At 35.6% G+C, this 25432-nt stretch overlaps 1 protein-coding gene across 2 annotated transcripts in view; it reads right to left on the reverse strand.

Moving 5' to 3' along the window:
• The window catches only part of Rnf115 (ring finger protein 115), a 79274-nt gene that overhangs the window by 45172 nt on the left and 8670 nt on the right, over window positions 1-25432 (reverse strand). The window contains exons 2-4 of one of the 2 annotated variants that reach the window (XM_074050608.1): window positions 16629-16687; window positions 15532-15583; window positions 12956-13013 (exon numbers count right to left, since the gene is read on the reverse strand). In XM_074050608.1, coding sequence (XP_073906709.1) covers window positions 12956-13013; window positions 15532-15583; window positions 16629-16638 — 120 coding nt within the window. In that variant the 5' untranslated portion in view covers window positions 16639-16687. The remainder of the gene's footprint in view (window positions 1-12955; window positions 13014-15531; window positions 15584-16628; window positions 16688-25432) is intronic. The other variant, XM_074050607.1, reaches the window with a different exon arrangement.

Raw genomic sequence — 25432 nt, forward strand, 5'->3', positions numbered from 1 at the left:
GTTTTATAACAAGTTTTGATATCTCATAGATGAATTCTTCCCACCATGTTCTTTGTTTTCAAGACTATCTTGGTCATTTTTGGCCTTTTCACCTTTCACATGTCTTTCAAAGTCAGTTTAGTAATCTCTCCACATAAATACTACTGGGACATTGACATTTAATTGCATTGAATCTGTAGACCCTGTTAACAAACACTAACATCATCAGGAGCATATTACAAATGCAAAATCTCAGATCCCATCCACTCCTCCTGCATCAGCAACTAACTATCTGTACACTAAAATTTGAGAAGCACTGCTAAAGATTATTTTCACAGTGACTATATTTTTATTATACTTCTTCCTGTCAAAGAACATAGACCAATCCCACTAACTCCAATTTATTCAGTAAATAAATCAGTAGTTTTGTCTTTCAGTAGTTTTGTTCCATGAACTTCTTGCTAAACTTTTACTGGATTACAGTACTTTGATTTTTTGTTGCAAATGATAAGTAGCATCTCTTTTTAAATTCTATGTTTTAATAGCTAATTGCTCATAACAGAAAGGCAAATGGTTTTTGTATATTAACTTTAATGTATAGAATTTTTGCTTAACTCTTAATAATTATAATAATTTGTTTCCATCTGATCCTAATGGCATTGACTCTATATCCAGTAAACCTGTCCTACTCATGGATTTATGACACATGGCTTTGACCAAGTATGGCCAAAAATAAATAAATTTAAAAAACAAAATAAATTTCAAAAACAAAAATTAATTCCCATGCATGCGTTACACAGTTCAGTTGATGCAGAGAAGTTCTTGGTCAGTGCCACGCTATTGTCAGTTGTGTTTAAATCATTGTGTGATCTGCTGAGTGTTTGTTTCCCTGCTTAATTTTGTGAAAATCTGCCTCCCCCAAAGCAAATGGTGCCCCAAAAGCAAGATAAAAGCATATATATGCTTAATTGACACAATAACATGTACATTTTGGATCTGTTGAAAGGCTGAATGTCTTTAGTGGAAGTTGGGTGGCATTATGGAGAAAGAAAAAAAAAAGACTCAAGCATCTGCAGTTAGTACTTCAGTATTCGCAGGTTTTCAACAGCGATCTCCTTGAAACTATATACCCAAGGATATCAACAGTCTATTGTATCCTATTAACAAACATTACTAAGAATATGTGTCATGAATTTTTTGGGGGGAGTAGAACTGTGGTTTGAATTCAGGTTTTGCACTTGCAAAGCAGTCACTCTACCTTTTGAGCCACACCTTCAGTCTTTTTTTTTTTTGCCAGTACTGGGAATCAAACTCAGGGCCTTGTACATGCTAGTCCAGTTCTCTACCACTGAGCTACATCTCCAGACCTTGGCTTTTTGAGACAGGGTTTCACTAGATATCCCAGGTTACCCTGGAATGTAGCCCATGCTGTCCTCAAACTTGGGATCCTACATCCTCCACACCTCCTGAGTGCTGGGATGTTTCATTTTTAATACACAAAATTATATTAATAGATTTCCTATTAACCCAATCTTGAATTCTCAATTTGGTTTATGATACATTACTAGATTCTATATCTGGTGTTTTGAGTGAATTTCTACATCTACCTTCATGAATAAAATGGCTTATAAATTTTCCTTTAGTATACTATCCTTGTCTACCTTTGGTACCAAGTTTTACTAGACCCATGAAATATATTAGGAAGCATTTCTTTTCTTTCATATAAATATCCTGTACCACAGAAACAGAAGAAACCATCCTCCAAAATCTGAAAGTATGACGGTTTACAGTCCGCCATAATCTGGCCAACACTGCTAAAAACCTTAAAATTCTAATGTCTAGGACTGGGTATGTAGTTCAGTGGTAAAGTGCTTGCCTAGCATGCACAAGGCCCTGGGGTTCAGTCCTAAGCACTGAAAAAAAAAAAAAAAATCCCATATCCAATCTGAAGAGCAAAAAACAACATGGATAGTAAAACTGGAAAGAGTTTTCTTTTCCAATAAGATTTTTCTAAATATTTCCTAAAATGAAACATCTTTTCATTTTAATTGTATTTCACACTTATGTCAAACTTATTTCTCTTTGCTTTCTGACAGTCTCCATCTGTAAGAGATTATTTGTTTGTTGACAAAAAGGGGTTGAGAATACAAAGTTTTTCTTAACTTTTTCCAAAGTAAATACAACATAAAATTCCAACTTGACATCAGTAAATAAAAAAGTGTGAGCAGACTCCTCCATGTTTTCAATCATCTATCTCACTAAGGTAAACTATAGGAAGAAATCTACGATTCCCTCAACTATTTAAAGTTCCACAACATTTGCTGATGGGGGGAAAAGCTCTCAAAGTAACCATTATTATCATTACAATTAAGGTAAAAACAAAATATTTTTAAATTTTGACAAGAAACGTTAAGAAACAAGTTCGTAAACACCAATAATCTGCTCTGATAAATACTCTCTTTAGGTGACTATAAATTGTTCTCACCCAATAATACGGAAAAAACTTGAAGGACCCATGCTTAGAAGCAGCTTCAACACCAGCAGGAGGCATTTTGCTACTTGTTTGGAGACTCGAATTACTCTAAACTAATAGCATCACTCAATGTACCTGTGGCCTTTTTTCATCCCAAAATGACAGTGCACCCTAACTACAGAACACAGGATAAAAGAGTACGCCTCACAAATTCACTCCAAAGCAACATTAAAGGTAAAAATAGCTTCAGGTCAGTCTCTGAGCAATTTAGATAAGGATAAGAGAAAAAAATAGCTCATCAACAAAACTGGGTATTCAGGACACAACCTACATAAGTAAAAACTAATAGGGAACACTATTATAGAGCTTTGCATCCAAAAGAATAACAGAGATAGTTTATTTGACAAGTTTTATCTTGAAAAATCAAAAGAGTTACTCTGAATCAATGTTAACAGGCAGTATTTCTGATTTCAAAATAAAAAAACAAAATGGACAATATCTTCCACTGTGTCAGAATTTGCTCTGACTCAACCACAATCAGATCAACATCTACTAAAATATTAAGATCTAACCAAGAAAACTTATGGAGCAGTACTGGAGTTTGAACCTAGGGCCTTGTACTTACTAGGCAGACCCTCTACCATTTGAGTCATTCTACCAGCAAACTAAGAAAATTTAAAACACACCACACAAAACTTAAATCGATATATTCAGAGAAGCATTATTCTTAACAGCCAAAAACATGTAAAAAATCTACATGTTCATCCACTGATGCACGGATACATAAAATGATGGCTTAGCATATATTGTTAATATTATGTCATAAAAAGGAATGAAGTACTGATACATGCAACAACATGGATGAACCTTGAAAATATGCTAAGTGGACAAAGATAAATCACAGAAGGTCACATACTATATGATTCCATTTTTATCACATGTCATATATAGGCAAACCCACAGAGACTGGTAGTTGCCTAGGATGGAGGAAGTTGTGGAGAAAGCAGGAGTTGAGTTATTACAAATGGGTACAAGATTTCTTTGAAGGATGATGAAAAAGTTCTGAAATTAGTGGTAATAGTTGTACTGTGAATATACTAAAACTGCTGAATTGTATACTTTAAAAGAGTAAATTATACAGTATATGAACTATATCTCAATTTAAAAATATGATGGTTCACAAAGATGAGTCAAATGAGTGTAAACAATTTCCGAATCATCAACCTCAGAAAATACAATTTCAAAAAAAGTTCATAGGCAATTGTATGAAAACATTGTGTCAAAACAAGGAACATACTCAACATACCCATCTGTTTCCCAGTGCTCCTCTGTAATCTCCCCAGACCCAAGCAACCACTGATCTTTTTGTGGTTTGATTTCCCTTTCTCTTCCCCTTGACTTTGGCCTTTCCTTCCCTTCTCTCACCTTCTGCCCCTCCCCCACCAGCATCCCCATTCCTTTACCTTTCTTTTCCTTTCCTTTACTCTATAGAGACAGGGTTTACCTATGTAGCCTAAGCTGGCCTTGAACTCATGATCCTTCTCCTGAGAGCTGGGATTACAGGCAGTACCATGTCTGGCCATGTATGTACCTTTGGCTTCTTTTACTCAATGTAATTGAGATTCATTCATGTTTTTACACTATCAATGGTTTTGCCCTTTTACTGCTAAATAATATTTTATAATATTACCACAATTTGTTTATAGATGTACCTGTTGATAGGATTTGGGTTGTTGCTAGTTTCTATTACAAATAAAGTTACTCTGAGCATTTGTGTACATATGTAGATATGGATATATTTTCTTTTCTCTTGAGAGTTCTACTCTCTCTTAGGAGTAGAATGTCTGGATCATACAGATTTTTTTTTTTTAAGTTAAAAAACTAAAGTTAAAAAAAAAAATGTTTTCCAAAGTGCTTACACCATTTCTTACATTCCAGTTTCAGCTGCTCCACAGCTTCACCAACATTTAATATGGTCAGTCTTAAATTTCAACTATTCTGATACATGTGCAATGGTATTTCATTGTGGTGTTAATTTGTATTTCCCTAATGACTTATTAGATCTTTTTACACTTATTTGCTATGCAAACATCTTCTCTGGTGAAGCAAATTGTTCAAATTTTTGCCATTTTTTAGAAATAAGTTGTTTTCTTATTATTCCATTTTTAAAGTTCTTTAAATAATACCTTATCAGGTAAATTACCTTCAAATACTTTCTCCTTGTCTATATGAGTTGTCTTTTCATTCATAAAGGATAGCAAAAGCTTTTTTATATTGATGAAGGTCAATTTATCAATTTGTTATTTTACAGATTTTTAGGTGATATACCTAAGAAATTTTTGCCTAACCTGAAGTCACAAAGGTTTCCTCCATGTTTTAACAATTTTATAGTTTTAGTTTTTATATTTAGATCTATGTTCCATTTTGAGTTAAGTTCTGTGTATAATTTAATGTATATATCCAAAGTCTTATTTTGTACATAGATATACAATTGTATCTTTCTAGGATTGACTGTGAACTTTTATCAAAACCAATTGTCTTCAGTATATGAGTCTGTTTCTAGACTCTTCATTCTGTTTACCTACCATAATGGCAATACCACAGATCAGATTACTATAGCTTTGTAAGTCTTGAAATTAAGTGGTGTTAGTCTTCCAACTTTGTTCCTTCCCAAAAAATTATTATACTTGTTTTTCCATATGAATTTTTTAAGATGCCAACTAATCTCAAGTATTCTCTCTCCTTCTTTCTCTTTCTCTCTCTCTCTGTTTTGGACTTTAGAGTTTTGAGACAGGGTCTCACTATGTAGCCCAGCCTGGGCTTGAACCCGCAGTCCTCCTGCTTTAGTCTCTCCAGAGCTGAGATTACAGATGTGTACCACAATGTTCTGCAAAATTTGTCAATTTCTATTCAAAAGTCAGCTTGGATCTTAACTGGAATTGTTCTGAACTCTATAAATGATATCTTAACAATATTAAGCTTTCAGATCCATAAATAGGATGAATTTCTCCATTTGCTTCAATGTTCTTTAGTTTTCCTAAGCAATATTTGTAGTTTTCCCATGTTCAGGTCCTAATTATTTCATACTTTTGATGCTCTTGCAAGTTATATTTTTTAAATTTCAGTTTCCAGCTGTTCATTGCCGGTATGTAAACTGTTTTTTGTATTCTTTTCTTGTATTCTAAAACCTTGTTAAGCTTACTACTTCTAACAGCTTTTTTTCTTTTTGTAAATTCCACCAGGTTTTCTATACAAAAGAACGTATCAACTACAATAAAGACAGTTTTACTTTTGCCTTTCCAGTGTGGATGCCACTTACATCTGTCTGTCTGTATACCTAGGGAGCTAGGCACTGGCTAGAACCAGTACAGTGTTGATTAGAAGTGGTTAGGGAGCATCCTGGTCTTGGCCCTGATAACTGAGAAGCACTGTCTTTCCCCAGTAGGTACTACTAGATACCCTTTGTCAAAGGGCAGTTCCTACCTATCTATTTCTAATTTACTGAAAGTTTTTTTTTTAATCAAGAATGGATACTGGAGCCAGAAGCAGTGGCTCAACCTGTAATCCCAGCTACTTGGGAGACAGAGGTCAGGAAGATCTCTGTTGAAGACCAGCCAATCAAAAAGTTCAAGAGACCCCACCTAAATCAATAAAGCTGAGTGTGGTAGAGGATGCCTGTTATCCCAGCTAGCTGGGAAGTATAAATAGGATCCCAATCCAGGCCAGCCTGGACATAACACAAGACCCTATCTCAAAATGTCCTAAGCAAATCAGCCACCAGTGCTTATATCTGTAATCCTAGTTATTTGGGAGGCTGAGATTGGAGTATTGTGATTCGAGGCCAGCCTGGGCAAATAGTTCTTGAGATCCCATTTCCAAAAATAACCACAGCAAAACAGACTGGAGGTATGGCTCAAGCAGTAGAGCACCAGGTTTGCAAGTACAAAACCCTAAATTCAAACCCCAGTCCTACCAAAAAAATAATCAAAGCAAAAAGGACTGGTGGGGTAGCTTAAGTGGCAGAGTGCCTGTTAGCAAGTGTGAGGTACTGAGTTCAACCCCCCAGTACAGAAGGAAAAAAAATGGCCAGGCCCAGTGGCTCATGCCTCTAATTCCAGCTACATAGGAGGCAGAGATTGGTTGGATGGCAGTTCAAGGCCAGCCCAAGAAAAGTTAGTAACTATCATAAAAAAAAAAAAAGTTGGTATTATGACAGGCATGTGTCTTCTTACTTTTAGGGGAGTCATAAGTAGAAGGAACTCAGTCTAGGTAACAAATGTAAGATCCTACCAGAAAAATAACTAAAGCAAAAAAGACTGAGAGGTGGCTCAAATGGTAGAGTGCCTGCTAGCAAGCACAAAGCCCTAAGTTTAAATCAGTACTGCCAAAAAAAGGTAGGGAGGGATTACATTTTGTCAAAAATTTGCTTTGTATTCTTTTGAGTTAGTCACATGGTATTTATTCCTTAATGTATTAATATGGTGAATTACATTGACTGATTTTCAAATATTGAGCCAACTTTGCATTCTTGAGATAAATCCTACTTGATCATGATATATGACTATTTTTATATGTTGCTAGATTCTACTTGCTGAAGTTTTGTTTTGAATTTTTACATCTATATTCATGAGAAGATACTAATCTGTAGTTTTCTTGTAATGTCTCTCTATTAGGTTTTAAGGACCTAAATTACTTTTCAGATTTTTATTTTTGAAAAGTGTTTGAACACAATTATTTACAAAGTTCACCAACCTAATAAAACTAGTTTTTTGGTCAATAAGTACATTTCAGAAAAATTAAATCATTTTTATTATTTTCAGTGTACCCTTTAACATTCAAAGTATCCAGCTAAGAAGATAAATTATGTGATTATAATATAGTTATTATGACTATAGAGGCATTAGAGTAACATTGGAAGATGAACTAGATGGCATTAGAGTAGCTGCTCTAAAGTCTTCATCTTATTTTGAACTGCATGTTAGCCTATAAAATGTCTGAAGAGCTAATTCTTTTGCCAAGATTTAGGTACTACAAACCAAGACTGTATCTTCTTCCAGAGCAAGGCAGTAACTTTTATTAGGAAACAAATGAATAAGCATGGGGATCCCATTTGCCACAGAAGTAAAGCTTCTACTTAAAGATCAATGGGAGGTTAAATAAAATAATTGGAAACCTAAATGCCGAGAGTGTAACTTAAAGATCTGTGCTCTAGAAAATAGAGGTCTGCCTCTAAGGAATAGATTCATTCAATAAATTTAGGAAAAACTAATGTTTTTTAAATAAGACGCACTAGAAGCAAAGATGTGCTAGGATAGTCAAAGAGAAATAAAAATAAAAATAATAAACTGGCTCTGCAGTACCTAGAATATGAGGCTCAAAAGGTAATTGGAAATTAAGAGGGTTTGTTTTTGTTTTTTGTAGTACTGAGGTTTGAACTCAGGGCCTCACACTTGCTAGGCAGGCACTCTACCACTTTAGCCACAGTCCCCTGCTCTAAGAGGTTTTTAAATACACTAAATGGAGAAGGGCCCTCAAAAAAGTCACAAGACTAGATACAACCATGGCAAATTTCTAAATTTTGCCAAGAATGTAAGATTATTCAAATGCTGCTCACAAAAGAAAACAGATGATGTACAACATTACCTTCCCTCCTCCCTCATGATGCAAATACTATCCCTATTAATAATCTCTTAAAAAGCACCTTCTCCTAAATGAGTTTAAATGTAAAGGTCATATAGACTCTGGGCATCTGGCACTCACTAACCAGAAGACTGGCACAGCTGACACCAAGCACATTTTCTGCTTTATCTTTTTTCTTTTGGATACAGTAAATTTGTGTTATGGTCTTTGGCAACAGTATTTTGGTTATGAACTTAGTATGTTCAGAATTATAGAAACGTGGAGTTCAGGTATTAGGAAGCTGCACAAATTTTTTAAAAAAAGGAGGTGAGGGGACTTTGAGCATCTGTGCCTGCTCTATAGCCTCTAATTCTCAGATGGGTCGTCCTGCATAAACTTAGGCTATCTGTTTGGCCATAGTTCAACTGAGTACTTCAATTTACTTGAATTAATATTAAATTTTTATTTCCATATGTGTGGCCTCTATATTTTAGTTCTCAATATGCTCTAGACTCTGAGTTAGAGGAAAGAAATATAATCAATGACCAAACATCCATATAACTAGATATGTCTAATACAGTGTAATAATTTAGTATGAATACAAAAGAATATGAAGATATAAAATAAATAGCCTTAATATATAAATAATAAGTCATAAAATATATGATGATGGAGACACAAGAAAAAGATGACAAAGTCCTAAGTAAATTTTAAAAAGCAAAAATACAATAATGTATACTCAATGATTGCAAATGAAAACTGTTAGGAGGCATTTATATGAGAAATGGGAAGTACTGTGCCAAAAAAATAATAAAATAAAAATAAAGCTGTAGTAATAATATGGGAGACTTCAAAAAAAAAGTCTTCTTTATGCTGCTGCAATACTGTTAAGTATTTATGCCTCACGCTAAAATGTGAAAGGAAATATATCAAGAAAGATTCTTAAAAAAACGAGGTGAGATATTTTGAATACCTTTTTATTGCCATTATGATATCACTTATGCAACAAAAAACAAGTTTTATTTAAATAAACAAACTGCTCAGAGCACCCTCACCTGAGAGCAGTTTTTTGAGGAAGATTTGTCTTATTTTATGCTAATCTGAGGCAGCACCCATAGCCATAGCCATTCTTACTCTCCTCTCCCGACTCTTTCTTTTCTTTTGATACTGGATATTGAACCCAGGCTCTCACACTAAGCAAGGGTTCTACACCTCCAGCCCCACAGCCACTTTTACACTGAAGTGATCATTCTGGTATGAGACTCTTAAGATCAGATGTCGCACTGAAACCAGGTCCTAGTCAGAAGCTTTCAAGCGACCAATGAAACCCTCAGGTAGCTCACTTCCCCATGTTATCATCAAGAACCAAAGAATGGCAATGTCCTCTCTAAACTATCAGCAACACTTTATTTATTTAGAGACAGGGTCCCACTATGTATGTCTGGTATGGAACTCAACTATATAATCCATGCTATCCTTGAACTCTTAACCCTACTGCCTCAGTCTCATGAATGCTGGGATTGCAGATATGGCCCACCACACCCAGCTTGCTACCAACATTTTTAGATTCCCTCTCTGTATCGCTCGCTCCTTACTCAAACATTGCTCCCATGCAATGGTTAGCCCACTCCCTGCCTTCCCTTCATCCTATCTACTCTCCCTACCCAAGCCTCACTTTAAGGGAAAATGAAACCAATACTGATTTTGTCAGAAATTTTCTCAGATAAACCTCTTCTAATATATCCAGCATTTTAATGAATTCGGCAACTACTAAATATTAATTATAGAAAATAACCTCTTCATTGTATAAGCAGCTCTAACTGAAGAAAAATAAAGTAAAACTGAGCATAAGACTTTGTAAAAATAACAGCTAAAATATGTAAAAATAATTTTTCTAAATGTAACTTTATTTCTAAGTTTTTCTCTAGGGACATGGATATAAAAACCTTATAGCTAAGGAATACTATTTTGAGATAGTTTTTTTCCTTCACATCTTTGCTTATCAAAATTCCACCTCCTCTTTTTAGGCTTCAGTGCAAGTTTTACTTTCTTTTATGAAGTCTTAATAACAGCTAAAATTTATAAGCACTCACCATATGGCAGGCATATTAGAATATACATCAGCCATTTAATCCTCACAACATCTTGATGAGGTACTATTATTCCCCCCCCACATTATTTTCCCAAGGAAACAGAGAGATTCTAAGTAATTATGCTCAGATTACACAGCCAGTAAGTGGCAGATCAAGGATTTAAACTCAGGTAATCTGGTCTCAGAGGCTATGCTCTTAGTCACCTCTGTATGATCTTTCCTGACAACCTAAAAGATCTTTTCCTTCTACTGTACTTGATACATTACACCCTACAATAACCTTATTAAACTCTCTGTACACTATTACTTGTTTTCTCATTTGTTTCATGTGTTTGCACTTGCTTCCAACTAAATTTTAAGTTCCTTGTAGGTCCCTACTTCTAGCAGAGTGCTGTGTATAAAAGGACTGAATATATATTCCTTACCTTCTTTTTCAAAATCCCTGGCAGCTTATATAATACTATAAAGACATTTTTTCCGATTTTAAAATGCAAAACATCATTTAAAAAGAGAAAATTTAAATATTGAGCCATGATGTGTAGAAATCCTACAGAAGGAAAACTGGGCATTAACTATGCCCTTGCCACAACAATGTCTGTTACTACTACAGAACATGAAGTCACCAACTATGACTCAGCAATATTACTTTAACACCTGAAGGATAGCTCATGCCATCAGAGTCAAATTTAGCATTACTAAAATTAGGAAACTGACCACATATATTTTTCTTCTTACTCAGTACATCTCCTGGTGAGTCACATTTATAAAACTGACAGACCAATCTATTTCCATTTCCTAAATAACCAACAGTGGCTGGGTGTGGTATTTCATGCCTGTAATACTAGCTACTTGGGAGGCAGAGATAAGAGGATCACAGCTCAAGGCCAACCTGAACAAGAAGTTAGCAAGATACCACCATCTCAACCAATGGTTGGATGCAATGGTTCACATGCCTGTCGTTAAGGATCATGGTCCAGGCTGGGCATAAGCAAGAACCTATCTTAAAAATAACCAAAGAAAGACAGTTGGTGGTAAGGCTCAGGTGAGAAAGTGCCTGCCTAGCAAGCTTGAGGCCCTGAGTACCACCAGAGGGAGGGACAGAGAAAGACAGGAACAGAGAGAAAACTAACACTTAGAGAAAATCAAATGAAGTTTCTTCTGCACATCCATAATCAGAAACTGATAAGCTGTGTTATCAGGAATAGCACACACAGGGCGGGGGAAATGCTGAAATCAGAAAGGCTTCCAGTTCTCTCAAGCAAATTAAATTTTAAATGTTTTTCAATCCATCAAGATGAAAGAATAAAAATGAGAGCTCAAAGACATGATCTGTCTGAAATCACACTCTAATTAACTCATTTACCAAGGCAGTGCAGAGTTAACCAAAAAACTTAAAACTAGATATTAGGAACTGCCATAGGCAATAAACAAAAGAAAACACCCTTAATAAAACAGGACTATTACCAAACATTCATCAAGTTTCTTGACTACAACAACAACAAAATCTGATGAGGAGGTGAGGGAGGAAGCATAGGTCTTAAGATAATTTTCAGAGAATAAAAAAGAGAAGCTTAGGGTTCTATGAGCTTCTTATTAAATATCACTTTTAAAATATGCTGCTAATACAGTTTCATTTTACACACAAAATAAATAAAATATCTGGCAAGCTTTCTAGGCAGTTCAGCTACCTCTGAAAAAGACTAATGTGATCCTGAAACACAAAGGAATTCTGATTATGTAATTTAACTTTTTTTTCATTTTAGCATCTGTCAGTTTTCTAGAGCCCAGCAAGCTGGGTATATATATGGAAGCAAAAACAAACCAGTGTTTATCATAGGCTGAGCTGTTTTTTTCCTTCTAGAATATAGTTTTCAAATGATTAAAAACAAAAAGTATTAATGCCACTCAATTGCATGCTTAAAAACAGCTAAAAAGCTGGGTGTAGTGGTATACTCTATAGTCCCAGCTACTCAGGAGGCTGAGACAAGAAGATCACTTAAGGTCATAAGTTCAAGACCAGCCTGGTCAACGTAGCAAAATACCATTTCAAAACAAGCAAACAAGGTTAAAATGGTCATACCCATGCACACATACACACCCCTAAAGAGATTAAGTCAAAGGATAAAGTAAAAAAAAAAAAAAAAAGTACAATGAATATAAAATTATATTCAAGGATATAGAGTGATGCCCCATACCATTATGTTCAAATCATAGTTAAGATTTTCTTTTTCTAAAAAAAATATGGAGGCACATTATACAAAGAAGTAGAAAGTAATTATAGGCAGCCCCATCTTGGGATTTTAAAGGCAGTTAATATCTTACCTTTAATTTGTAAAACTACCATCTGGACAATAGGTAAATTCTAAAAACTAATACTGTGCAATACTGAAGAATGCTTTGGCAACAACTTATTCTGGCCTGCTCTTTCTTTAACTGGTTGTCATGCCACCAGTTACTATTCAAAAACAACATCATTATTTCAAAAACAGCACAAACTTTTTATTCTTATACCATATACACAATGAAGAAACAGAAAAAGAAAATGCTACCAGATTTAAAACAGTAGAGGTTGAAGATATTACTTTCCCTTACTCAAGGGTTTTTTTAAAAGTAACATGACAAAACCCCAGCAAATAAAAACAGATATTTCCCAAGGGCTACTCTTGTCCACATTACATTTTTCTTATACATTCAGTTAAACTTAAATGTTTTGCAGCACTGAGAAGTGATTTGTCATAATTTTAACACTCACTCACTTCCTAAAGAATCCCTACAGCCAAAGGAAAACTTACCTCTGCAAAATGTGTTGATGTGCTATTGTCTATCCGGCTGCCACCACCACCTAAAAAACTAAAGAGAAAAAGGAATGGTGGTAATTCTATTCCCAGGAGCAAGCTCCCTTCCCAGAAGCTAAATATAGAATGCCTTAAAGAGAACAAAGCTCAATAAGGAAAACAACTCATCCTAACAGGACACCTACAAAAGAAATTATGATGACTGGCATGCAGCTTAATCTATGGTTTTCAAGTGAATCAAGGGTAAATCAAATGAAAATTTGGGGAGAAAGGCCACCCTGCTAAGAAGGAAGAAGGACCCTCAGACATTATTGCAATTCAAATTTGACCTAGCAAAAGGAAAGAAAAAATTATCCTCAAAGAGGCTATAAAAACAAACAAAAAAAAAAAGTTTTGCTATAAAACCATTCAACTACCAATACTGGAAAATAATATTTTTGGAAAATGATTAAATGTAGTAAAATAAGGGGTCTAGTATAGAATTGAGCACATTCGAAAAGGGTTCAATAAATATTTCTTCTTCGGAGAGGTTATCCTATTCTTTGATTATTCTACTCACCTCTTCCATTAAATCAATTCAGAACTCACCCTTCAAATGAGACTCTTTCATATCCCTCTACACTCTGACTTTGGTTCTAAATGCTACATTGCATAATACATATCTAGGATTTGCCTCAACCATTTCAATCCTTTTCCCCTCCTTTCATGAATACAAATTCAAAGGGCAAACACTGGTATTTCATTAATGCCTCAAATATATTTAGAGCTTTCATTATGTGTCAGACATTACACAGAGCATTCATCACCTTTGAAAACTATACAATGTTGCATCCTATATTAATAACTCAAAAGTTACTGAATTAATATCACATGCATACATGACAAAAGACCTATTTCAAGGATCCTTAAGAGTGGGAATAAATACCATTGTCCCTATGAAATTTGCAGAGCAAAAAAACTGCTAAAATTTTGGAGAAAAAGGGGACAGAAAGATTCACAAGAACTTCTGGATACCACTTCAAGAACCAAATATAAATGCACAAACATACATACCAACATCCCAATGATATAAAATCTGCAAAGTACTACAAATAGCTTTCATTTTCAGGATTACAATACCAACCTAGACATTGTGCTGAGCTCAATGAAGAAACACACCCTAACTAGTCTGACCCGCTATTCCTATAGCTTCAGGAGAAACCCAGAAGTTCCTCCTCCTTATTGAACCTTTTATTATATACTGATGTATCAACCAAGACTCTTTCCTCTAGTCTCCAGGTTATAAAACTATAAATAATAGATCTCAAAGGCTGACTGCACTAACCTCTAAGCATGACCCCTCCTTTAACTATCACTGGTTATGATCTCCACAGGATACTCATGTCTACAGAGGCCTCTGAATCATCCATGCCCTGAGATCCCAGCTGTCTCCCCTTGACAGAGAACAAGAAGAGAATTCTGAACTAGGCCTATGCCTCAAACCAGCAGGAAGTAGCCGAAGACTGACTTTGACTTCCCACTGCCTTAAAAGACTTCAGGGTCTGGGGTTCTTTTTTTGGGGGGTGGGGGAGTGGGGGAGGGCAGTGATAGGAAGCAGTTAACCATGAGCTATGGAGTTAATGAAAAGGGAGCCTAAAGTGGAGGGTTCTTCAAGGTCTTGAGTCCTGGTGGGGGGAAAATTGTTAGGTAGCAGGTAGACATAAGTGGTGACCAAGAAATCACAAAGTCTCTGACAGGAAACATCATAATTAAACTTTCTAACTCACAGGTGACCAGCCTCTGTTACCTCTGTTACAAAAAAGCCCACCAAGCTTATACAATATCACAAGATGCTTTTGAGTCCCTTACCCACATAAAACTTAATGAAAGGCTTTATTGAAGCCCAAGGTGGCAGTTCTTAGAACTTAACAAAACAAAGACATAGGCCTCATAAACCATACCCTAGAGGTCAGGTGGACCAGATACTCATTTGCATATCATAATTCTGTAAATCTCCCTTATTCCTGTGACATGTAGACAAGAAAAATATGTTGTTCAACTGTGACCTCTGTCTGCCTCTTGGGCTGGTTCTGGGGAGGAACACTTAACTACTCAAAGCCCCTAAGTTTCAATATAAAACCTATGCTGGAGTGAAAATAATTGTCAGTATTACCCTAGAGATGACTCACTTTTAGTCTATTGAAAGTGTATTCTTTCCTAATAAACTATACTATCACTTTCACTTTAAAAAAGAAAAACGGAGAAAAAAAAGCCCATTAAGTATTCCCCTATAACCAATGTATTCTTTATTCAACACATGCAGAGTATAAGTGCCTGAAATAAGTTATTTGAAGCAATTATAATAGCACAAATAAAAAGCTATGCCAAGTTAGCATGCCATCCACACAACTTAGCTAATTTTGCTGTCATGCTAATCTTACAGGCTAAGTTTTGGTATTGTTATTTAAAACCAAGATTATTACATCAACATTTAAGTGTACCACACTAAATCCCATGCCACATACTGCCCCAGAAGCTCCAACTCATCTACACATATAACCAATCATTAATAAAGTAAAACTAACAGTACATACTGTAAAAGGTGTAGTTTTTCCTGGTTGTAGAAGAGACCTTCAACTTTGGATTCTGCCAACAGCAATGGTAAAGGAATTATCTACTGCTACTAAAATCCTCCAAGTCACTCCAAGATTAAGAAGCTTCAGATAACAAATTCTTTTTAACCAGTTAGTACTTCTTCAATTTTTCAACCAATGTTTAACCAGATATTCCCAAAAGAACAAATGTACCATTATGTTTGGCAAAAAAAAAAGGCAGTAGTAAAATTAGTGCTATTCTATAAATAAGTTTTTATAGTTTTATTCACATTAATCAAGAAATAAATATTACTGTCACTTTTGGAAAATATTTCCCCTTTTATTTATCTTTACTAAAGCCAATGAAAATAAATTTCAAGCATTACAAACCCAAATATGAGTATTACAGAAGATGGCAAAAGTTAGATGGCAATATTTTTTGGCGGGGACGGGGTTGGGTTTGTTTGTTTGTTTTTGGTGGTAGTGGGGTTTGAACTCAGGGCTTCACACTTGCTAGGCCGGCGCTTTATCACTTGAGCCACCCCTTCGATCCTTGACAGCAATAATCTTAATAAGGACAAAGGACCTGAGGCAAAATAACTCAGTTTCCCTGGCTAAAATACCCTGTTTACTTTGTTATATCAGAAGTCACTCCCTAACTCACCAAAGATGTGTAACAGCAATTTACCTTCGGGTAACACAGTAGTCACTAAAAACTAACCAATAATGAAAGAGAAACACAAAGTCTAAGAAAATAAATGAAAACTTACCAAATTTATTCAGATATGGCTAAAGAGATTTTCAAGTAATGCCACATACAAGCAGAAGCAGTGGATCTCATCATACCAGCTATCATATCACTTTCCAAATTTTCTCTTTTCTTTCCTTTCCCTCTTCCATTCTTCTGCCCTCTCTTGTGTGTATGCAAACATGCACACAGTCCATCTATACTCACACTAAAACTAATTCTCTTTCTCTCCCTCTCTCAGCAGAGTATAAGTTATAAAAATAAATTCCTTCCAATCCTTTTGGTCAATGCTTAGAGAAAATAATTTTGATAACAGAATGCTTGATTTATCCATGAACTTGTACAATACCTGGAATCATCTGTCACTTCTTCAATAAAGCCTGATTCACATCTGGGACATATATATTCCTATAAAAGAAAAGAAGTAAGTAAAAGTTTTCCATTAGGAAACTAGGTATGTAGTTTCAGAATAACATATAATACATAAACTAATGCTTTGAAATGTTATATGTACTTGCTGATTCCCAGGGTGTTTTTTTTTCTATTATAGTCTGGCATATAAAGAATTCTGTAAAAATTCATAGCTACCAACGTGGTTCTCACTGAGAGATGAAAGGGGGAGTGTCAAAGATTTGTTTGTTTATTTGTTTGTTTTTTGGTTGGTTTATTTGTGGGGTTTTTTTTTGCTATTGTTTTGGTTTGGGGGGATGGCAGAAGTGGTATAGTTGGTTTACATTGTTTTAACTCGAATGAATTCATCTAATTTTCTCTTCCAATCTAATGAAAAGCTTCACTACCTATATCAGAGTAGTAAAAAATATTAATGTTGATGGATACAGAAACTACTATTTTTCACTATGTACATTTAGAAGACAAACTGCCTCAGAGTATAATCAACTTGTATACTAGGCAACTACAATGAAGCTTTAAATATTTCTAATCTATTTTCTGATTACCAGTAGTTCTAAATAAAACTTAATATTCTCAGTTATTGTATAAAAATGATAATTCAAATAACTAAAACAATTTCATGAAGTCAGTTTATTTCCTTCAGTAATGAATCTTTTAAGCAATATCAAACTTTGGGGCTAAAAAAAGCATATACTTTAGCAACTGCTTTATCATAGTTTTTTAAAGTATATTTTAACTATTAAGATATATCTGGAAAAGACATTTTCAATTCTTTTATGGTTTCCTATTCTTTCTGAATCCTAAACTTTGTTTTGCCTGATGTTGATATAGCTCTATTTGCCTCCTCAAAGAGAGAATGGTAACACTAACACCCAAATGCTTTCTTAAAAGTGATGTAAAGAAAATAAGATCAAACCCTCTTATCAAGAAGACTAGTTTGATGAAGATACTATTGCAAATCAAGCAACAGTAATATTTAATAAAATAACTGCTATAATTAATGAACACTGAAGGCAGAAACAAATACCAAAATTTGCCTTGAGGAATCAGGGAATGTGTGTTCTGAAACAGAGATCTAAAATATTAGTCTGGTTGTCTGTTTAATGAAAAAGGAAGGAAATCATGTGTGGGACCATGATGATAAGAAAAAAAAAAAAAAGCACGCATGCAGGTTGCAGGGGAATGCAGTATGTGTGAACATGCAGGATAGGCGAGACAGGAGCCAGACTGTAGAAAACTTCAGATCACCATGAACTTTTATGCTGTGGATCAGAAATGTACAACCAAAACTCTCAACCTTTTTTCCTCTGCTGCATATACCAGGATGAGTAAGACACACTCATATTGAATATATTGTGAACTTTACTCTAGAAATAAACTAGAAACCATATAAATCCCTAAATATCTCCCTCTACTCCTTTATCCTCCACTCTCTACTCTCTAGTAGCAGTAACTCCATTCCTTTCTCTGTCACTATGAAAATGTATATGAATTTAAGTGAGATTAATTTTAGAAAATCTATTTAAAAAGAAATTAATTAAACCTAGCTTAATGTATAAATCACATGATATAACTGATCGAAATACCTGTGCTGGGCCCCCTTCTTTCTTCCTCTGCCTTTGTAACCATCCTTATTGCTTTAAATACAAGCATAGCTGCATGTATGGACATACTACTATGAAATCACTTTGTACAATTAATACACACTAATTAAAAAGAAAAAAGCCAAAAACTTAAATAAATATATACAGGTATGCCCATTTTACTGCACGTCACAGATATTGTATTTTTTACCAATTGAATGTTTGTAACAACAATGCATTGAGTAAGTCTAACAAAACCATTTTTCCAACAGCATGTGCACATGTTGCAAGCATGACTTTTTGTAGCACTGGGGCTTAAAAATTCCTTTTGACTTATTTGTGTGTGTGTGTGTATGTGTGTGGTACTGGGGCTTGAACTCAAGGCCTACACCTTGAGCCACTCTACCAGCCTCTTTTTTTTGTGTATGTGATGGGTTTTTTCGAGATAGGTCTCGTGATCATGGCTTTGAACCACGATCTTCCTGATCTCTGGCTCCTGAGTAACTAGGATTATAGGCGTGACCCACCAGCAGCACCCAGCCTACACTTTGTGCCTCTATGGCACAATTCAGTAATTTTCACAATGTTTAAAACTTTCTCATTATTATCATGCCTGTTATGGTGATCTGTGATCTTTGATATTACAACTGTAATTGTTTTACAATTTTACAACTACGCCCATATAAGACAGAGAACTTAAACCCTATCAGTTCTGATTGTTCCCTTGTCCCTTTCCCTTTCCTCATGCCTCCCTATTCCTTGAGATACAACAATATTGAAATCAGTCCAATTAATAACCCTATAATGTCTGGCAGAGTAGCTTAAGTGGTAGAGCATCTGCGCCTAGCCAGCCCTGACTTCAACTCCAAGTACCACCAAAAATAATAATAGTAATAATGATAATAATCCTACAAAATACTCTGTAAGTGTTTAAGTGAAAGGGAGAACTGCATGCTTCTCACTTTAATCAGAACCTAGAAATTATTAAGGTTAAGAGAGGAAGGCATGTCAAAAGCTGAGGCAGGCCAAAAGCTAAGCCTCTTGAGCCAGTTAGCCAAGTTCTGAATACAAGGAAAAGTTCCTGAAGGAATTAAAAATGCTACTCTAGTGAATGGTAAGAAAGCAAAACAGCCCTATACTTGATGTGGAAAAAATTAATAGCATGGACATTAGAACAAACAAGCCATAAATCCCATAAGCCAAAATTTAATCCAGAGCAAGGCCCTAAATCTCTTCAATACTTTGAAGGCTGAGATAGATGAGGAAGCTGCAGAGGAAAGTTTGAAGATAACAGAGGTTGATTTATCAGGCTTAAGGAAAGAAGCTGCCTCTCTAACATGAAAGTGTACAATGACGCAGCAAGTGGTAATGTAGAAGGTACAGCAAGTCATTCAGAAGACATAAGATCATTGATGAAGGTTGTTACTAAACCACAGATTTTCAATGTAGATGAAATATCCTTATTTTTTTATTTGAAGTTTTTTAATTAATTTTTTTATTGTGATGGATGAGGGTACAGTGTGGCATTTACAAAAGTTCTTAATATATCATGCTTGAATTCGCCTCTTCCACCATTCTCCTTCTTCCCTCGTATATTGGAAGAAGATACCATGTAGGACTCACAGGTAGAGAGAAGTCAATACCTGGCTTCAAAGAACAGCCCCTCTTGTGAGGGGCTAATGTAGTTGGCTGCTTTAAGTTGAAGCCAATGCTCATGAACTATTCTGAAAATTCTAGGGTTCTAAAGAATCATGTTAAATGGCTGGGCATCGTTGCACAAACCAGTAATCCCAGCTGAAGGCAAGAGGATCACAAGGTTAGCCCAAGTAAAGTTAGTGAGACCCTAACTCAGAAACAAAATATAAACAAAAGTACTGGGGGCATGGCTCAAGTGGTAGAGGCCCTAGGTTCAAACCCCATTACTAAGTATCTAGATGGGAGATCTTAGAAAGATATGAAGCTCTTTAGATATAAAAATAATGGAAAACACAGATGAAGTGAATCCCTTCCTTAGTAACAAGAAGCAATCAGCCCAATCCAGCCATCACCCAACTGAAAGTGATTTGCTCTTATTATTTTCTCCTATGGCACTGTAGTCATTCCTTATAGCACTTACCACAATTTATAATTATATATTGATTTCATGGTTTGTTAATGTCTGTCTCCACTCAATAAGCCCTAAGTTTCATAATGGCAGGGTCCATCCATATCAGTTTTGTTTACCAATATATGCCTAAGGTAGATAAGTATTCAACAAATATTTGCTGGTTAATGTACATGAAATCACTTGCCACACACCTTACATTTACAAAGAGTAGATACCCAAATCTTTTATGAACAGAGAATGGGCAAAGGACTAAACAATCAGGAAACTTATGAAATTATAACCTGATTATATCTGAAATTTCAGAAGTAATACTATGATGCTTTCTTACTTTTTTTTTTTTTTTGCCAAAACTAAGGTTTGAACTCAGGTCTTCAGGCTTGCTAGGCAGGCATTCTACCACTTGAGTCATGCCTCCACACCCTTTGCTTTGGTTATTTTTGAAATAGGGTCTCACATTTCTGCCTGGGCTGTCCTGGACCGTGATCCTCCCACCTATACTTCCTATATAACTGGGATGACAGGCACATGCCACCATCCTCAGCTTTTTTTTTTTTTTTTTTTTGTGATGGAGTCTTGCTTATTATTTGCCCAAGATGGCCTCAATCTACAATTTGGATGCCTTTTATTTATTTTTCTTGCCTACTTACGTTGGCTAGAACTTTCAGCATTATGTTAAATGCCTATGAAAATAGACATCTTTGCCTTGTTCCTGATCTCAGAATAAAAGCTTTCAGTCCCTCTCCACTGAGTATGTTGTGCACCATGGGTTTTTCATATATAGACTTTATTTTGTTGAGGTAGTGTCCTTTCTAGCTTGAGTGTTCTTATGAAAGTTGCAGAATACTGTCAAATGCTTTTTCTGCATTAATTGAAATGACTGTGGTTTTTGTCCTTCTTTCTATTAATGTGGTATTCTCTCTACTTTGATGTGCTTGAAATCATGATAAGGTTTGTTTGGTTTTTAACTTACAACAGACTGAGAAACAGGTCAAGAAACTGTTAACTAAACTATGTACTGAACAAACTTTATCATCCAAAGTAAGAGTAGATTAGAAATAATCTATTATGTTAGAGAATTAAGGGAGAAATGTATTTATACCAAACATCTATGTCCTTGAAACTGTGTTATTTTCTCTCAACTACTCTGTGGGGTGAATGTTGTTATTTCTATTTTACAGATAAGAAAGTAAAGTAAAGGGAGGTACATTGAGCCTGAAGCAGGAGGATCTCAAGTTTGAGGCTGGCCTGGACAACAGAGCAAGATGGAAGGAAGGGAGAGGAGGAGAGGAGCAGAGAGGAGGGGAGGGAAGAAGGAAAGAAAAGTGAAATAAATTGTCTATGTATGGAAGGTGATTTTCGAAAGATGGCCCTAATAAGGTCTCCCAACCCACATGCTCTTCTGCAATGTGACCTCCTTACCCCTTTTAAAAGATGGAGTCTATTTCTCCATCCATTTGAATCTGGAAGATGCTATGACTCCCTAACAGATAGACTACTGTTGCCATGTCCACAACTCTTAACTACGTAGAAGCTTCTGCTTCCTACTCTGTTGGACAGAGGCCATGTTGAAGAGCACTGAAATATCAGACTAGTAACAGGAAAAAACTACTTCAAAGGTCCCTTAAAGAGCCTTCTGATAGCCCCATCTTTAGGTTCTATTTGACCCCAACCACAAGAAAGACCCCAACATAAAAACTAACCAGCCAAAAGAGGTGGTGAATGCCTGAGGCAGGAGGATGTGTTCAAAGCCAGTCTGGACTACATGATAAAACCCTGTCTTAAGGTGGGGGGGGAGGCATGGCTCAAGTAGAGCTCCTGCCTAGCCATAGCGCAAGGCCCTGAGTTCAAACCCCAGTACAACCAAAAATTAAAAGAAAAGAAAAACTTTAGACAGAATAGATTTAACAGAGTTTATGTATATAGCCCCACATAGTCATAAAACTTCATTTCTCAGTGCTAGGCTCAAACCCAGGGCCTCAGATATGGTAGGCACAAGCTCTATCACTAAACTATACCCTCATCCTTGCTCACAAAAATCTTACCTCCACCCCCAAAATTCCATGAGTCATTTCTATCATCCCATCTAGAAAAGAAAAGTCTTAGCCAGACACCACTGGGTCATGCCTATAATCCCAGCTACTCAGGAGTCAGAGAGCAGGAGCATTTTGGCTTAAAGCCAGCTTGTACAAACAGTTCTAGAGACACTAGCTCAAAGCCATCACAAAAAAAGGGCTGGTGGAGTGGCTCAAGGTGTAGTCCCTGAGCTCAAACTCCAGCACTGAGAAAAAAAAAAAAAAAAGAAAGAAAGAAAAGTCTTGCAAACCTAAACTACTAACCCAGAAGCAATAGAAACTAGAAATTGAGTTGTTTCACCAAACTCATTATTGTGTACAACTAGTGAAGACTAGCAAGTACACTTGAATGAACTGCTTTAGATGTTCCACTGCCTGCTTCAGCAGAAATATTTTTCACCATTAAGAGTCTGAATCAGGAACAATTCCTAATGTTTACCCACTTAAAAGAACAGCACAAGAAGACATGAAGCACTAGAATACAGGAAGGGAAGGGAAAGAATGGTTTTTATTCAATACTTTCTCTTGCCTCCTACATTTCAAGGAGTCAATTACCATACAGGACAATAAGCTACAAGTCAGGACCTATTTATGTCAATTTCCATAATGTGAAACTTACATACTCTTGAACCTTACACAAACTTGTATTCAATATTTGTTCAGGCTATTTCCTAATTCCACAGCTTTGCTTTTCCACATCAACATTATTAACTCTAAATTTCATTTTTTTATTTATCTAAAACAAAAGAGGTCAATTTTCTGTCTAGTCTGACAGTAGAAATCTAAGATCAAGTTAGATTAAGTTAGTCACATACTACTCTTCATATTCTGTTTGAGCATCACATGACAAAACAGTTCAGAAACTCCTAATTAAAAAGATCAACATCATAAAATGTTTGAAACACATCATGGGTCCTAGGCAAAGGCATACCACACCCTTAATTTCTTGCCAAATGACAGCTCCAGACTCTGTTTTTTTCTGGATACAGGTTCCATTATCCCTTTTCAAGCCAGGTTATACTCCCTCTTCAAAAGCATCAATTGAACTCCTGAGTTCTGTTCCCAGTTCCACCAGAACCTATAGAATTCGTAAAGACCTATTTCAACAGCACAAAGCTGTCCTGACTTTTCTTCCCTCAACTCTCCTTCAGGACAAAAAAGGAAGTTAGATCTTATTCATTTGGCTACCACTCAATTAAAAGGAAAAGTTTCCAGTTTAAGCACTTTGAAAATCGTTCTCTGAACTCAAGGTATCTTGACCTACTGGTTTTTCTGGCTATTAATAAGAAAGAAAACAGATTTTTAAAACCAGACAACCTAAGTGGATGGGAACATAGTTCAGTGGTAGAGCACTTGCCTAGCATGCAGGAAGCTCTTAATGGATAACTATACAATTTAAACAACTGTTTGAAGAGAATGATTCAGTTCCAGGCCAATAAAATTGCCTTGATTTCTGGTGTCATTCTCTAAAAACAGTAACATTCACAACCTTCAATATTTTATTCCTTCATTCCAGGCCATGACTGAACACTAACATATTAACATTATCAGGGACTACAAACAAGAATGTGTATAATGAACCAATCTTTTTTAGTTCATTGTGTACCAAGGCAGAAAATCAGGTCACAGGTCACAGGACAAAGCACTACTAGAGATAAGCTTGATCAAAGATGCACAATAAGCCAAATACTTTAAGGAAAAAAAAAACAGACTAAACTATAAGGACTAATTAGAGAAAAACTGAACTTCATTCAACAAAATATAGCCAGAAAAGATATTGTTTTTGCTTATTTATACAAAAGGCAGCAGGAAGTGGAACCCAGTTGCATAGACAGAAAATGATAAATGATCCGAATAATAATAATAATAATAATAATAAATCTTTAGGTCTGATATGTACCATAGTAGTTCAGAGTCTAAATTTATTCTCTTACTTTCATTTAGGCAAAGAGAATCTTCTTTCATAAAATGACAACATTCACTAACTCAGGAAACACATTCTAAGCTGTATGTACTAAGCACCACACAGAAGTAAAATAACCTGGGACAAAAAAGTCACTGAAATCACTTACAAGTACATACTTTATTTTAAAAAAAAATCACACTTTCATTAACTACATTCTAGTAATTGGTGAAGTAAAAGCACATAAAATGAACTTCTCTGAATATTCTAGTTTTAGATACTCAGCCTCAAAATAAAAACTGAAAAGTGTTTCAGAGCAGCCTAAGTGATTAAGAGTAATGAATCTGAAGCCAAACAAAGCTGGACTGGTAATCATTTCACTATGTATATTAAACAACATCATGCTGCCCATGTATAAAAGCTAAAAGAAAATTTTTTTCCTACAGTGCTATATTCTATATTTATATAGAATAAAATAAATAAAACCAAGGCAAGATAGACGAGGAGACAGGGAAATTAAAATATTAAAAGGGCCAGACTCAGACATTAGAACCAAGAAGTAAGAACTAAAATCAAATAGCAGCAAACTCTCTCTATATAACCTCCTTGTAGTTGTTAAGTTACAAGGATAGGGAGATACAGATGTGCCTTCCCCGTTGAGATGTTAAGAAGCTGCAGGGAGCTGGTGGAGTAGCTCCAGTGGTAGTGCCTTCCTAGTAAGCATGATGCCCTGAGTTCAAACCCCAATACCACCAAAAAATTTTTTTTTTTAATTTGGTTATGTTTACTGGGCACTGGTGGCTCACACCTATAATCCTAGCTACTCAGGAGGCACAGATTAGGAGGACAGAAATTCAAAGCCAGCCCGGGCAAATACTTCGTGAGACCCTATCTCAAAAAACCCTTCATAAAGATAGGGCTAGTGGAGTGGCTCAAGGTGAAGGCCCTGAGTTCAAGCCCCAGCACTGGAAAAAAAAAAAAAAAAGCTCCAGGAATCCTTGAGGAGACAGAAACAGAAAGAAAGAAAGGCATGTCTGGCAAAGAAGTCTTAACACTCACCTATTGTTTCTGTATTTT

This window comes from Castor canadensis, chromosome 12 (assembly GCF_047511655.1).
Source record: "Castor canadensis chromosome 12, mCasCan1.hap1v2, whole genome shotgun sequence".
Lineage (NCBI taxonomy): Eukaryota > Metazoa > Chordata > Mammalia > Rodentia > Castoridae > Castor > Castor canadensis.